The sequence below is a fragment of the Typopeltis vanoorti genome, chromosome 3 (genome assembly GCF_054136105.1).
Source record: "Typopeltis vanoorti isolate ZY-2024b chromosome 3, IOZ_Tvanoo_1.0, whole genome shotgun sequence".
NCBI lineage: Eukaryota > Metazoa > Arthropoda > Arachnida > Uropygi > Thelyphonidae > Typopeltis > Typopeltis vanoorti.
In genome coordinates, this window is record NC_143551.1 from 84,477,945 (window position 1) to 84,494,981 (window position 17,037).

Here is a 17,037-nt window from a genome sequence, read left to right on the forward strand (position 1 = left end):
CATAGTACTAATTTTGTATGAATTAGAACTGTCAGTTAAAACCTAGTCTGTTACCTTCATATCGCTTACCAATCCCTGAAGATGCTGATAGCAAAAATTGGTGGAACTAGTAGTATGATAATAACACTCACTTCACTAATATTTCTAAAATGTGTTTTAGTTTCTTATACAAGTAGTCAATAAGGAAAATCACAGAATGTCTGTCAGTTTTAGGCAAAGAAAATGGTTGCCATTTCAGCATGATAGAATGTAAGGTTTTGCAATATGGAATAAGAAGCTTAAATTTTTTTTTATTACAGAGATAATACTGCACTATAAGAAACTGATGATGTTAGGAATTTTGGGGTGATGTTGGGAAGAGAGTTAAATTCCAAGAACATTTTGAAAAAGTGGGCAAAACAGTTGAAAGGATTACTACAGTGTTAAGAAATGCACACTGACAAGTATTATTATTATTACGGGCAACTCCAAGGAGTTCTTAGACTCATCGAGGGAGGCCCTAAACATCATATCAAGAACAACTATTCGGCATTCACACAGTATCTATCATACTTTGCTTAGAACTTATTTACAGTCATGGCACCTACAACAAACTCTGGCAGTTTATTCCATTCATTCACCACTCTGCAAGTAAAAACATAGTTCTAACACCCTTGCTAACTACACTCTTGCTCTGTTTCCATGGATGGCCCCTAGTTCTCCCATCACCAGACCTGTTCTGAAAAATTTTCTCTGAATTAATCTTGTAAAAACTCTTCAGTAATTTAAATGTCTCAATCATATCACCCCTTTTCTGCTATGAACTAATTTCTGTAATCCACAGATCTTCAACCTGTTCTTGTAAGGTTCATTTCATACACCAGCTATCATCTTGGTCACTTGCCTCTGGATCCTCTCCACCTCCTCCCCATCAAGAAGAAGCCCAGGGGACACAGTAGTCAAGATGGGGTATTATAAAGGCTCGATAAAGAGGAACAATAATTTGCTTATTTCTACTCATCAAAGTATTCTTCAGTAACCAAATGATCTGATGAGCTAATTTAGCCATTTAGTATGGATAAGGAAGTGATTATTCCTTTTTAATATGTTAATATTATCATCATCATCATCATCAAATTCCTGACAAGTACCCTCAAGGGCTGTACAGGATATGATAGTACTACATGAAAATACATCATTGCTAACTTCCTATCTACAATTTTCCTCCAAATCAGTCTGTTACTTGTCAAGACTCCAACATTATCAGATCTTATATTTCTATCGTCTAACGCACATTGTACCATATCAATCCATCTATATCTTGGTCTTCCTCTGAGTCGTTTTCCTGCCAACCTGGCAGAGAACACTTGTTTTGCTAATCTTTCTTTGCCCATTCTGTTTAAGTGACCATACCACCTGAGATTAGCTCTGCTAACGCATTCCTGGATGCTGACAATGTCAAGTTCTTTCCTAATATTCTCGTTTTTAATATGATATTGCCATTGATGCCATCTGTTCACGCCTCTAATCTTTCTCAGGACTCTCATATCTGCAGTCTCTAGTCTTTGGTCAAATGTTTTACTTCTGACCCAGCTCTCAGATCCATAAGTTGAAACTGGTTTGAACACTGTCTTGTATACAGCTAATTTAGTGTTCCAACTAATTTCTCTCTTTCTCCATATGAATTTATTGAATTGACTTCCCACCATACCAGCTTTGCTGATTCTGTTATCTATTTCTATATTTAATTTACCATCTTCAGTAAAAATCGTGCCTAAGTAACTGAAATGTTTTACTTGTTCCACCGGTTTCCCGTTTACAACACAGTTGACATTTTCAACAACTCTACCTATTTTCATTGTCTTTGTCTTTTTAATGCTGACCTTCATACCATATCGATTTAGTCAGGGAATCTTGCAAACTTGTAGCGGATTTATTTAGAAGTATAACATCGTCCGCATAAAGCAAAGAACTGACATTAACATCTCCAATTCTGATATCATGTTTAATACCACTTTCCTTCATAATGTGATCCATATAGATAATGAATAACAGAGGGGATAATGTACATCCTTGTCTCACACCAGATTTAACATTAAACCATCTTCCTGTACTTCCTTCAATTCTAACTGCCGACTTACAACTCAAATACAGACTAAGTATTGCTTGATATAATGCCCCATCGACACCATATAACTGTAGCGTTTCAAATAGCTTCTCTCTTGGCACCTTGTCATATGCCTTTTCCAGATCGACAAAACTTAAATACAGATCTTTTTTATATTCCCATGCTTTCTCGACTATTTGTCGTAAAGTGAAGATCTGATCCTGACAGCCTCTATTTGGCCTAAATCCAGCTTGTTCTTCACCAAGCTTTTCTTCCACAATTCTTCTCAACCGTTTCTCAAGGTATACTTACATAGATCTTGCCAGGAACACTCAATAGGGAAATACCTCTGTGATTCTCACATTCAGTTTTATTTCCCTTTTTATATATGGGTACTATTAGAGCTCTACTCCAATCATCAGGAATTCGTTCCTCTATCCAGGCATTCTGAACTATGTAGTGCAGCCACTGTAAGACTTTTATACCACCATACTTCAGCATTTCTGGTCGAATATCATCTACTCCTGCTGCCTTTCCACATTTCAAGCCTTTGATGGCTTTTTCTACTTCAAGTATGGATATGTATTCCTGACTGCATGCCAGTTTTTTTTTTTACCAATGTGCTATCACTGCTTGTTTCATTTAGCAATTTTTCGAAGTAATTACTCCATACTTCAAGGATATATTTTTCTCTTGTTTTCATGTCACCTTTATCATCTCTAACGCCTTTTATAGCCCTCATTCCTCTGTATTCTCTAAGAGCAAAAGCTGACTTATTTGCCAGGAACTTTTGATATACTTTCTTCTTTTCCTTCACTGCATCTTTAACTTCTTGTGTCCACCATGGAGTTCTGATTTTTCTATCCTTGCAGGCAACCTCACCACATGCCTCTCTGGCTGAATCAATCAGGGTTTTCTTCAAGGCTTGCCACTGAATCTCCAAGGTTTAGTTCCTGTTCTCAAACTCTTTCATTTTGAGAACAGTGAGTCTACTGACGTGATAGTTATCACATCAGTAGATTTTCTTGTTGTTTCAAGGATACAGTGTACCAATCTATCGCGATACAGTGTCTTCACATTTTTTATGATTCCCATGACAGTGGCTGTGCGTGGGATGTGGTGTAAGATCTGAGAGGAACTGTTCATTCATTTGCTGATGACGTAAAGTTGCATAGAGCAATAGTGAAAGTACATGATGTCAAAATTTTGCAGGATGATTTGGATAGATAGAAGGACTGGGCTAAGGAGAATGGATGTTAGTTTAATGTAGCAAAGTGTAATATTATGGCAAAAAAATTTTGTATCACGGGTGGAACTGTACTACAGGAGGTTAACGAAGCCAGAGATTTGGGTGTGTTGGTGGATAGGGATTTGAAGTTTAGGGGGCACATTACAAAAGTGGATAAATCAGCTCATCAAATCACTTGGTTACTGAAGAATACTTTGATGAGCAGAGATAAGCAAGTTATTGTACCTCTTTCTTGAGCCTTGATAAGACCCCATCTTGACTACTGTGCCCAGATCTGAGCCTCTGGGTTGCTTCTTGATGGAGAGGAGATAGAGAGGATCCGAGGTGAATGAGCAAGATGATAGCTGGTCTATGGAATGAACCTTACGAGAACAGGTTGAAGATCTGTGGGTTACAGAAATTGGTTGATAGGCAGAAAAGGGGGGATATGATTGGGACATTCAAATTACTGAAGCGTTTTTACAAGATTAAATCAGAGGGAAATTTTTCAGAAGTCTGGTGATGAGACAACTAGGGACCATCCATGGAAACTGAGCAAGAGTGTAGTTAGCAAGGGGGTTAGAACTAGGTTTTTTTCACTTGGAGAGTGGTGAATGAGTGGAATATGCTGCCAGAGTTTGTTGTGGGTGCCATGACTGTAAATCAGTTCAATGCAAAGTATGATAGATACTGTGTAAATGCTGAATAGTTGTTCTAGATATGATGTTTAGGGCCTCCCTTTATGAGTCTAAGGACTCCTTGGAGTTGCCCGTAATAATAATAATAATAATAATTTTTTCATCAATAATCTTTGTGTATTTTAGTCTACAGTTCACGTCTGAAAGCTGCTCAACTTTTACTCGCTTTAAAAGTTTCTTACATGTCATTCTTTTCAATATGAAATTCAATTTTATCCTGCTCAAGACTAAATAGTGATCGCTTCCAATTTCAAATCCTCTGTACACTCTGGTGTTCTGCACCAGGGAGAAAACATCACTATCAACAATAACATAGTCAATGAGACTTTTCTTATTTCTTGCCTCTTCTCTCCATTTGAATTTGTGCACATTTTTATGTAGGAACATGGTGTTGGTAAGTATTTGCCATTATTATTGGCTTTGATCTTTTCTCCAAATTTTCCCAAAATATTTTTGTATGTCTGACAATCGTTTCCTACTCTGCTATTTAGATCCCCAACAAGGACCACCTTTCCTTTTTTATTGTGTGAGTTGCTTTTTCTCAAGCATCAAAAAAGTCCTCCACTTCTACGTTGGTAGAACCTGCTGTGGGACCATATGCACAAATAAGTCTCATTGTCCAATTCCCCATTCTGATATTTGCCCACATCACTCTACTTGAGACTGCCTGCCATTCAAGAAGATTAGCCTCGCATTTTGTGTTGAATACTATGGCTACCTCTTATTTTCCTTGATTGTCATTTCCTGAATATAACATTTTGTATTTATTGTTCAGAAAGATCTCACCTGTTTTTGTCTTTTTTGTTTCAGTCACCCCTATTATGTCGATCTGGTACTTATCTAATTCCTAAGCTAGCTCCATTTCTTTGTCATTCAGGCTTCTTATGTTGATAGTACCGATCTTTAACTCTGGTGATGTTGACTTGGGGGTATGCTTTCAGATTTGTTCCAGTAGCTGACTTTTCACTGTTCGCCCTGGTTCCCCTGGTGAAAACAATGGGAAGCCCTTGCTTAACCGGACGATGACCCAGCCAGCATGAAATTTTGTCATGTTGTACCATCATTTTCTATATTGGTTTAAGCCAATAAGTATACAATTTGGTCGGCTAAATCCCAAATTGCCAGCCCATCCTCATTCCTTCAGTATCCAAATAGATACCCAACAGGGTGCACCACAAGAAGGTGAGGATTGGACATTAGGTCAGAAGCCCTATGTAGGGGTCTCCTCTCAGTTATACAGCTTTGACCCTTAAGCACCCCTTATTATTATTATTATTACCTAACACCTCCAAGGAGTCCAAAGACTCATCGAGGGAGGGGAACCTACTCTACAACTCTTCATCTTCACCAAATACAGCAAACTGCTACCACCATCATGATTTATACCAACGCCATCTACTATCCACCACTAGTATTTTTTGTCTGTAAATTACATGTGTTATCAAAGCCAATTTGTCTGTATGAAGGATGAAAATCCCAAGTTTCTGAGAGAAAAAAAACCCTGCTACCGTGTAGATCAGCTAACTCACCTTCAGTTGAAAAAAAAAAACCATTTAAAGATTCCTCATGTGATGACAAGAATTGAATTTAGGCCTTTTCCAATCGAAGGGTGCAACATACAGTTGTTCTTTCAATTGTGCCATGGAGTCATACAAAGCTTAACAGCTCTACTCCCAAGAATGAAATGCAAAAACAAAATGGTATATATATGATATAAATGGTATATATATGACACAGAAGAAATACAATGTAATGGCAATAACTTGAGCTCCCTCCTTCCACTCCTCAGGAACCTGCTTCTAATTTCAGTTGAAAAAAAAAAAACCATTTAAAGATTCCTCATGTGATGACAAGAATTGAATTTAGGCCTTTTCCAATCGAAGGGTGCAACATACAGTTGTTCTTTCAGTTGTGCCATGGAGTCATACAAAGCTGAACTGCTCTACTCCCAAGAATGAAACGCAAAAACAAAATGATATAAATGGTATATATATGATATAAATGGTATATATGACACAGAAGAAATACAATGTAATGGCAATAACTTGAGCTCCCTCCTTCCACTCCTCAGGAACTTGCTTCTAATTTCACTGACATCTAGAGTGCTTAGTATTGAGAATATATCTTCTTCATTCATTCTAATCTTTCATTCCTCTTTATCCTCTCTAGGAATAAAGCCTGCTTTACCAGGTCGAGCACCCTAATAAAGTGAACATTTAATATATCAAGTATGTCATCTGCTTTGGTCATCCAACTACATCTCCATCTAACAGGGTAATCCATCCACAATCATTTTACCTCCTGCTGGTCACATAGTAAAAGAACTACCTTGAAATTCTTGTTGGATTGAAGTGCTAGTCTCCTCTAGTATTCTAATTTTTTTCTCCTTACTGTTTGATTTCTTCCTGCCTGTTTGATTTCCTTATTCATCTATTTACTTCAAATAGCTTTCTTCTTTAGTAGAGGTATACAATTTGTGATCACTATGAACAGCTTAACTATCTCTCATTCAGTAGTGACCTCTCTTCCTTCATATTCTTTCAACTATTATACTATTCCATGATGGTTTCTAAGTCTATTATAGTTTCCTTTCTTATAATTCCACATAAATTCTTTCCATCCTGATATATTTACATGACTTCTCTCATACCTACTGTATTCTTCCTGCACAAACTAACCTCAATAGTCTGTTAATCTTTCTCTTTAGCCTCTTGAACTCTGTCTTCATGCCTTTCAATTCACATCTCAGAAGTTCTATTTCATTCTGTACATATCCTGCTTTTCACTTACCATCATGACCATCTGTCAAAACATTTCCTCCCTGACATACTGTCAAAGACCAAATCCATAGACACCTCTTTCGCATTCTCTTCATCCTCTAACACACTGCTGATATCCACAAGTCATCGCTCAATCATTTCTGATATACTACCTCTGATGATGCTAAAGTCACCCAGACCTTCCCACTGTCTACATTTGTTATTATTATTATTATTATTATTATTATTATTATTATTACCCCAAGACCTCATGGTGTCAAAGACTCATCTGGGAGGTCCTTTTATCACATAACCAGTTCATCATACCATGCCTTGAATACATTCAAACTCCTTGCAGACACCACACTCTCAGGCAGGTCATTCCAATCATTCACAACTCTGCATGAAAAAAACCTACCTCTCATCCCCCTATTCACACCCTCTTTATACAATTTCCAGGGATGACGTCTGGTTCTCCCCGATCTCCCACTATTTTCTGTAGAACTTCTCCAGCATTGATCCTATTTATTTATTTATTCGTATGGAGTTTCCTCCCTTTTTCTCCCCCATCCCTATTGGGGCGAGTTGAGCCCCCTCATGGGGGGGAATTAAGTATTTATGGCTGTAGATCCAGATGTGTGTTTGGGGCCGGTTTGCCTGCTTGTGGGATGAAAAATACCGGAAAAATAAACTGGCGGAAAAAACCCTACTGCCTGCACCCAAGACCGGCTAACTTGGCTATGGCTGAGGAAAATCCTCAAATTCCTCACATTTTCGACAGGAATCGCACCTGGGACACTCCTTCCACAGTCATATGGTTGTGAAGCGCACAGCCACTAGACTAACCAGGCGGACATTGATCCTATAACAACCCCTTACCAACTTGTCTCTATCATATCTCCCCTCTTCCTCCTGTCCACCAGACTCTGCAAATTACATCTTCTCAATCTTTCCTCATACTTGACATTCCAGAGTTTCCTGAAATTTCTCACCATTGCTGTTTTCAGAAGGAGAAGAAATGTTTGAAAGGGTCCAAAGGCGATTGCCTTTGGAGCCTTTCAAACATCTCTTCATCCTTCTGAAAACCAGGTGACCAAATCTGGTCACAGTAGTCCATGTGTGGCCTAATCAAAGCCTTATATCTCCTTACTTCTACACGTCAGTGTCCTCCGCATCATTCCCAGAAGCCTTTGTGTTGTCTTCTTGTGTTATATAATAATAATTATATATTATTATTACCCAAGATCCCAAAGACTCATCTAGGAGGTTCTTTTATCATACACACATCTCATCATACTGTGCTTTAAACACACTCAAATTCTCTGCAGACACCACACTCTCAGACAAGGCATTCCAATCATTCACAACTCTGCATACAAAAAACCTGCTTCTCACTGCCCTAATCACATCTTCTTTATACAGTTTCCAGGGATGACCTCTGGTTCTCCCCTGATCTTCCACTATTTTCTCTAGAACCTCTCCAGTATTGATCCTATAACAACCCCTTACTAACTTATAGGTCTCTATCATATCTCCCCTCTTCCTCCTGTCCACAACATTCTGCAAGTTGCATCTTCTCAATCTTTCCTCATAGTCGACACTCCAGAGATTAGAAACTATCTTAGTCATTCACCTCTGGACCCTTTCCAACATCTCTTCATCCTTCTGAAAACTAGGTGACCAAATCTGGGCACAATAGTCCATGTATGGCCTAATCAAAGCCATATACCATGGAACATGAATCTCCAATCTCCCTACTTCTGCAAGTCAGTGTCCTCAGCATCATTCCCAGAAGCCTTTGTGTTGTCTTCACAATTTTGGCTATGTGTCCCCTAAATTTCATATTCTTATCCACTATCACCCCCACATTTCTTATTTCCTCCACATCAAACAGTATATCCTCACCAAGCATAAATTCTGCATCCCATCTTTGTTTTCCAAATTTTAAAACCTTTCTTTTTCCAAAATTGAACTCACATCCCCAATCACTCAATTTATTCAAGTCTTCTTGTATGGCTACAACATCTTTTCTGCTCTTCATTGTTCATCCCAACTTTGTATCATCTGCAAACAACTGAATATCTCCATAAAAACTTCACCAATATCATTAATATACAAGTTAAATAGTGATGGCCCTAAAACAGACCCCCCCCCTGAGGCACACCACTAGTGACTTTCCTTTTCCTGGATATTGCTCCCAAATACACAACTTGTTGATACCTATCAGATAGCCAGTCTCCAATCCAATGCACCAATCTAATATCCAACCCATCTGCTCTAGTTTGACTATCAACTATTATGTGGTAATTTATCAAAAGCCTTTGCAAAATCTAAGTATATTAATGTGTTGTCCAAGGAAGCTGTCACCTTATTGTAATAAGTAAGTAGATTACTAAAACATGACCTCCCTTTAGCAAATCCATGCTGTCCATCAAAAATAATTCCATTCTTGTCAACCCAATTCTGGATCTTAATTTTCTCTCAAGCTTCTCCAACAACTTAACTACAACACGTAACACACGGATAGGCTTATAATTTGATGCTCAAGTTCGATCACCTCTATGAAGTGGCACAATCTTGCCCTCCTTCTACTCCTTAGAACTTGACCCAGTGCAAGACTCATATTAAAAAAATATGTCAAGGCCGACATCAACTCCCTGGCACATTCTTTCAGAATAGAACATGTGGTGATATATTATCAAGTCCCACAGACTTATTTACATCTAGTTTGCTCAACTCCCCATACACCTCTTGCTCACTTACAGTTAATCTCTCCTCCCCATCATCAATTGCTCTCAATTTCTTCATGAAGTCACATTCACAAGATTGAAAAACCTTTATGAACTTCTCATTAAGTACACCACACTTTCTGCAACACACTGATACTATTTTCTCCAATCAATGTCATCCTTCCATAATCATTCTTTCTTTTGCTGGCTACATATCGAAAGAACTCCTTAGGATTCTTTTTGACTTCATTATCTAACTGCTGTTCATACCTCACTTTAGCTATCCTCACCAACCAAGTCACCCACCTTGCCTGTCTTTGTAGTCCTCATGGAATTGGTTATTTCCACTTCTCTTATGCTGCCTCCATAATCCCCTTTTTCTCTGTATTGCATGCTTTATTCATCCATTTCACGCTTACCTTATTTAACCTTCTCACCCTTGGAATATATTGAGACATTGCATCTACTAGATAGTTTTTGAAAATCCCCCAAACTGCATTGATCTCTTTTCCAGCTAACTCCTCATTCCATGCTACACCTGCAAGCTGTCTCCTGAGATCTTCATAATCATCCCCCCCCCCTCCCTTGTAGTTCCACATATACCCTTTTCTTACAGAGGTCCTCACACTGCTGGCAACCACCCAGGTAATCACCTCATGGTCATTCTCATCAATTGGTGGGTGATTTGACACCTCATTTATGATTACATCCTCTGATGTGATGACCAAATCCAAGACCCTCAATCCTCGCGTTCCCTCTGTTACTTACTGTCTGAGGTAGTTATCCCTCAAAAACTCGAGAAACTAATTTTCTTTATTTCCAGTTGCTATATCATCATTCCAATCTATATTACCATAATTAAATCGCCCACAATGATCACTCATTTCTTATTTGCTTGGCTAATTTGATTATACATTTCATAGTCACTACCATCCACATCACCTCATCTATAACAACATCCAACCAGTATTTCATTCCATTCACCTCTAGCTCACACCATACTGCCTCAAAACAACTGGCACTATTTCCTTCTTGCATCTCTACTTTGTATGGACATAACTCTTTCTCTGTCATCAATAGCACTCCCCCCTCCCTTTTTACCCCTTCTATCCTCGTGAAACACATCATACGCTTCCATCCCTATTCCTGTCAGGATGTCATCCTCATCTAACCATGTCTCACTTATTCAACAATTTTTGGGTGAACAGACTCAATTAGTGCAACCATTTCATCTGCCTTGTTTCTTACACTGCTAGTATTTGTATACAACAAACACAACAGCTCAATCCTGGATCTACAGCAGAGTGGTTATAGTGTGAGTCTCTCCAAGCGACTCACACTATAACCACTCAAATGCGGTCCATCTCTCTTATATAGTTCACTTCATCTTTCAAACCCCCTTCCACACACATTAACAAACTCTACTCCCCTCTCCTCACATTCAGCCAACATATCATTCATAATCCTTGCTCTGTGCCTCACTCACCACAGTCATACCTAGGCTACATGCTTACCATCCTTCCTGTCACGCTATTCTCTTATCTGTCTAAGCATCCTCCTGATATCCATTCTGACGGGCTCTTTGTCCTCTGTCAAGTCATTCGTACCTATTAAAACCATCAACTCCTTTGCTCGCTCCCTCCTCATATCCAGTGCCTTAATTACTCTATTCATTTTACTGCCTGGTAAACATATCTTGTGCATCCTCTCATCCAGCATGCCCTTAATAATGGAGTTGCCATACAACGCCATTTGCTCATCCTTCATTAACTCTTTGTACCTACATCATTTGTTTTAATTGTTTTCGCCCAAATTTTAATTTCACTCCACATCCATTTCATCTCTTGCCTCATCCAACCCAATTCAACTTTCGAATCTCGCATCACATTCTCTCCATCATTCAGTCTTTCTAAATTTCGAACTCTCGACCTCCCGCTTCACACTTTCACTCTCATTCATACTTTGAATTTCCTTACTTTTGGTCCATATGTCCAACTTTTGCTATCATTCGTTCTTTTAATTTTTCCCACTTTCGATCCTTGCATCACACTATTTCCAGTTTCATTCATTCTTTCGATTTTTACAACTTTCAAACCTTTTGTGACTCTATTTCTGATTTCTTTTGTTCTCTCAATTTCATTGCGTTTCCCCCACATTCGCCTTGCTTTTGTCCTTTTTACCATCCATTATGGTTTTCAAATCACTTGTTTTCTTTTTCAACAATTTTTTAACAATTTTTCAGCTTTCTTTCATACCATCCTTCTCTTTCAAACGAGCACTCATTCTTCCCATGCCATTCTTGCTACTGACACTTTCTCTCATCAAATTCATATTAGCATTCGTCAGATCCTCATTTAGCTCATACTTTGCACACACACTCCTTCCATCTTCCCTAAATATCCACAAATCATCTATGTAATCAAAAGAATACATGTAGCACACCTCGCACTTCACGAAATGACTGAAATCTAAGTTAAAGTCATGCAATAACAAACCTGCTGCCATCTTTCCTCTACCGGGTACTACTCTAAGGTCTAATAACAACGAATTTGTAATTAAGTTTAGGCAAAATATCCCACACACTAATAATACTTGTGGTGCACAACTTTTATAGCAGGTCTTACTCAAACAATCACTCATATACAATTAATTATAATTAATATATACACTTATACAAGTAATTCATTAATTATAATTAATTAATTATATCAAGAATAACTTATCTGAATCTGTAGCTCTTCTTACACACTGCCACTATGCTTGCCTCATGAGTGCCCTTAAACACATACATTCTTGTCCCTCATCTGCTACAATTTTAATCCTTGGGTTGCAAATGAACCACATGCATTGCATGCTACAAAATGCTCAATTAGATGGCATGAAGGGAAAGAATAAAAAGGTCATCCCTAGAAGTTGTTCTGATGTGATCAGTATGGCTATGAGGAGTAGATTTATACTTGGAGATTGGTAAGCAAGTAAAATGAGTTGCCAAGGTGGTCACAGATGCTCACTCAGTAAATGAGTTTAAGGAGATGTGAAAAACTATTGTGTGAATAATAGGTGGTGTTCCTCCTACGATGAGTCTTTGGATTCATCATAGGAAGCACACCACCTATCTAACATTTTCCTTCTTTTTTTTTCTTTACTCTAACAGTCCATAAATCTTTCACATTTTTCAATGTATATATGAAGCAATTTTCGCGATGCATATACTGGAAAAAATCCAGGGTAGAACTTAGTCTTCATGCTGAAGCACACTTGGAGTATTTTTATACATAGAGTTTACATTTATGCAGTGTATTTTTTTAGTCTCCTTTTACTATCAAAAACTCTAAACTGTTTGGTGTTTGAAACTTATTTAGTTCACATATGTTTTAAGAAATACTTCCTGGCTAACTGCATATTCAAAAGTATTGTTTATACATTATGTTTCATAGTCATATCAAGTATAAACACATATTTTCATCTTCGTAGACAGGCTTATACGTTGGTTATGCATTTCTAAATCACTTAGGGAATTGAAACAACGTAGATCCGAATATAAATTAAATTATACTTTAATAAATATTTCCAATATTTCGGCAATGTCACATTGCCATTTTCAAAAGGAACTTACAAAAAGGCAGTTGCACACGTTCACTAACAATACAGTAACTGAGAATGAAGATATGAAGCTATCGTTCTCCTAGAAGTCCTGATTGTGCCCTCTGGTGGGCTAAGTAGGCGTTCTTGGCCGCAAGTAAATATTGAAACAGGATCTACCCTTTACAAATCTATGCTGACCTTCATAAAGAATGCCATGTCTATCAACCCAATTCTGTATTCTATTCCTTATCAATTTCTCCAACACCTTGGCCACAACTGCAGTTATACAGACTGACCCAACAGCCAAGAACACCTACTTAGCCCACCAGAGGGCACCATCAGGACTTCTAGGAGAACGATAGCTTCATATCTTCATTCTCAGTTACTGTATTGTTAGTGCCTGTGTGCAACTGCCTTTTTGTAAGTTCCTTTTGAAAATGGCAATGTGACATTGCTGAAATATCGGAAATATTTATTAAAGTATAATTTAATTTATATTCGGATCTACGTTGTTTCAATTCCACTAAGTGATTTAGAAAAGAAACATATTTTCATCTATATTTTAATTTTGTTATTAAATTGGGCAAATTCTTGTTATGCACCTCTGTGTAGATAGTAAATATGAGTAACTTGATAGTATGTCAGGAATGTTTTCTGACTAGCTAGTAAATTAATCTCTGTCACTTATTTTGCCAGATTATGGCTGAATTTAGTGGTATTTAAGGGTACAATGATATTTAAGGCATAGATGAACACAAGATTTTTTCCCACTGTGTAGGTGACATTTCATGAGTCTTTCACCTCCCACTAGATGCTACTACTCCTTATTTAACTTTTCCTCCCTGTTAATAATGAAATTACACAATGAAATAGAGTTTTTCTCCTGATAACAAAAAATAACAAAAAAATTGTAGAAAAACACAAAAATCCAACATAACAAGCAATAAAACCCATAAAAAAAATCCATATTAAGTTAACATTTGGGCCCTAACACTAGTATACTATTCTTGTAAATGACATACATCATCCAAATCATCCATATAAACTCATCCAAACCTGACATGTTATTCCTAATGGAACCTCCACACAGATAATATTTTTTGAGCTCATCTGGTAATGTCAACAACTAACATGTACTTTCACTTTCTAAACTACACTTTATACAATTCCCTCTGCCACATGCACAGTATCTGTGCTTTCATCAGATCTGGAAATCCATGACAGAGCATGCTAAACCTAAATCTCCTACTTTGTTTGATCTACTCTTGCTCAACATTTCCTTTCCATGCATTGTTGAATTCAATCATTGTCTTCATCACTGTCCAAATGCTTGTAAGCACTGACTACTTTGATTATTTTTCTCTAATGGCTTGATTTTCTGCAGTCCAGATGTATAACAGATGCAACTGATTTTTGCTATTGGAAAATAAAGCATTGCTTTGTACATGCAGGCATTACAACAAAATGCATTCTCTTGTTTTTCGCTGTCCATCTAGTGGCTGTATATACACACACATTTTCATCCTGCCTTTGAAGATGTCCTTATGACAGATACAAAGTATTGGCATAATAATTAAGTATAGTTAAATATTATGCTTTGTATATATGCTTCAGTCTGTTAAGCAAAACTGTGAATTTTAATTGGTGCTTGAACATTCCATTCCACACGCCAATAGTTTGACACATTTGTTCATATTCTTGATATGTCTAAAATAATATCAGAAGAACTTATGTAATATGCACAGATGTTTATTTCTTATTTTGCATATTTTTATGTATATTCACAACCAACATGTTACATACTATTTTTAGTTTATTCACTTCATGATGTTTTTTTTCCATATGATAAAGAATGGAAAATTGAAAAGAATGAGGAAAAAACATAAAATATTTTTTGTAATAATCAAAATGTCGTAAAAAATGTTTCTCCATATCTGTAAATACCTTGCAAAATAATTTACTATAATCAGGTCTAAATAATCTTTAGGATGGTGACAAGAAAAAAAAAGGAACAAAGGACAAGAAAGCAGCGAAAGATAAAAGAGCAAGAGAGGAGGTATTAATTCTATTTGTTTACAAAAACAGAAATTGTTGAACTGATTAATGTTATGGGAGTTATTAAACATAATTAAAATGAACTTTGAAAATTAGTTATTTGTCCTTTTTTTTTGTTTTTGTTCTTGTACTATACAATTAGGAATATGAGGTATTATCATCATCAGATCTCAACAGAGTCAAATTCTTTATAGGAAGTTCTCACTATTACATAAAGCTCATCAAACCATGCCTTAAGTCCATTCATTATTTCTGAACTTACCACTCACTGAAGCAGTGCATTCCACTCTTCATGCAAAAAAAAAAGCCAGCTCCTTAATCCCTTACTCATACCCAGACTCTGCAAATGGCATTCCTTCAATATGAAGGAATGACCTCAGATGTTCTCAGAATCAACATTTCAGAGACTCAACCACTTTCGTTCACTCTTTTATGGATCCTTTGCAAAATATCTATATCCCATAGAAAACCCAGTGACTAAATGTATACACAGTAATCCATATGCAAATTGCATTTAGCAGTATAATTATTATTTTTATTTAAAATCTCATCCACAAAAGATTGTAAGCCAAGCAGTCCTTTCATGCCACTTTGAACTTCCAGTAAACAAGGTGAGTGGTGACAGTGATGTCTAAATTAATTCAAAATGCATTAATAAAGTTATGGAAATTAAATGAAGATATAGTGCATTTGCTATACCAGAAATAGATGTCAATTGCTTTAAAGTAGGTACATAAGCTGTCCAGTTTGTATGGATTAAAGATGCAATCTGAAACTTATGTGGAAGTAAATTTAAGTTTATTTTTGTCTTGTCAGGAAGCTTTCTGCCTTTCTTTCCTCACCTAAAGGCAAGTTTTCTCCACTCAGCTTTCCAGATGTCTACCAGATCCCTTGCTCCTGTTATTTACGTTACTTTGTGCAGTCTGTTATATAGAAACATAAATCATATATCCAGTAACATATCATGAAGTGGAGTAGTCTAACCTAGCAGAACATGCTATCTTGACTAAATGCAGAGTTCTTTGAAAGAAACTAAACTCTTACATAAAAGTATGTAAAGCATACTTTCTACACCAGCTGAACTTAAACAGATCTGAATGGCCTTCAATTATTCCCCTTTATGGGAAATATCATTGTATCATTCTTATTTAAATTCTTGATTAGTATCTTATTTATTTATTTTATTTTAATAGGAATTTACTGACCATCTACTGCCCTACTTCTGCTGTTAGCAGCAGTTTTAAAAGCAATTAAAGGTGCATTTTGGGATAATTATGGAGACAGCTACCATGTATGAGTAAAACTTTAGTTTAATATAAACCAAAATCAACACTCGACATTTCGACCTTCATATCAACATCATCTTCTGGAGCATATACACTATATATAGAGAAACACGCTGCACTACAATCTACATGGTTTGCTAAAGTTACTGACCAACTGTTACAACAGTTATTGGCCTGACCTCTGGTGAAAAAAAAAAAACCTTTATTACATCAACACTAGAGTCCTATTATTATTATTATTTATTGTTACAAAATTACATTGGGCTGGAGAGCAACATGTTTATATATATATATATATATATATATATATATATATATAAAAACATGATTATACATTTAAATTTCAACCAGTTGGTATGGAATAGTTTCCAATACTAGCTGAAAGTTGCATCCAGTCCTAAAGTATGCTAGATACTAAATATTAAGTAGGCTAAATATGTGCCATCCAGATTCTTGGAATTTTCATGCCATTATTATTGTTGATATTAGAGTGGTTAATCAGAATTTCGCAGGCTTCTTTAAATTTTCTTTCATACCAGGTTTTTGTATGGTGTAAAGAGCAGGTACTTTTCCAATCAATTTGGTGTAAGGTGTTGAGAGCATGATCTGAG

The 17,037-nt window shown here is 36.7% G+C and overlaps 1 protein-coding gene across 3 annotated transcripts in view; it reads left to right on the forward strand.

Moving 5' to 3' along the window:
• Positions 1-17,037, forward strand: part of LOC150108341 (dynein regulatory complex subunit 11-like) — a 455,807-nt gene that overhangs the window by 224,962 nt on the left and 213,808 nt on the right. For all 3 annotated transcript variants that reach the window (XM_090390703.1, XM_090390704.1, XM_090390705.1), the window contains exon 9: positions 15,073-15,141. In XM_090390703.1, coding sequence (XP_090246829.1) covers positions 15,073-15,141 — 69 coding nt within the window. The remainder of the gene's footprint in view (positions 1-15,072; positions 15,142-17,037) is intronic.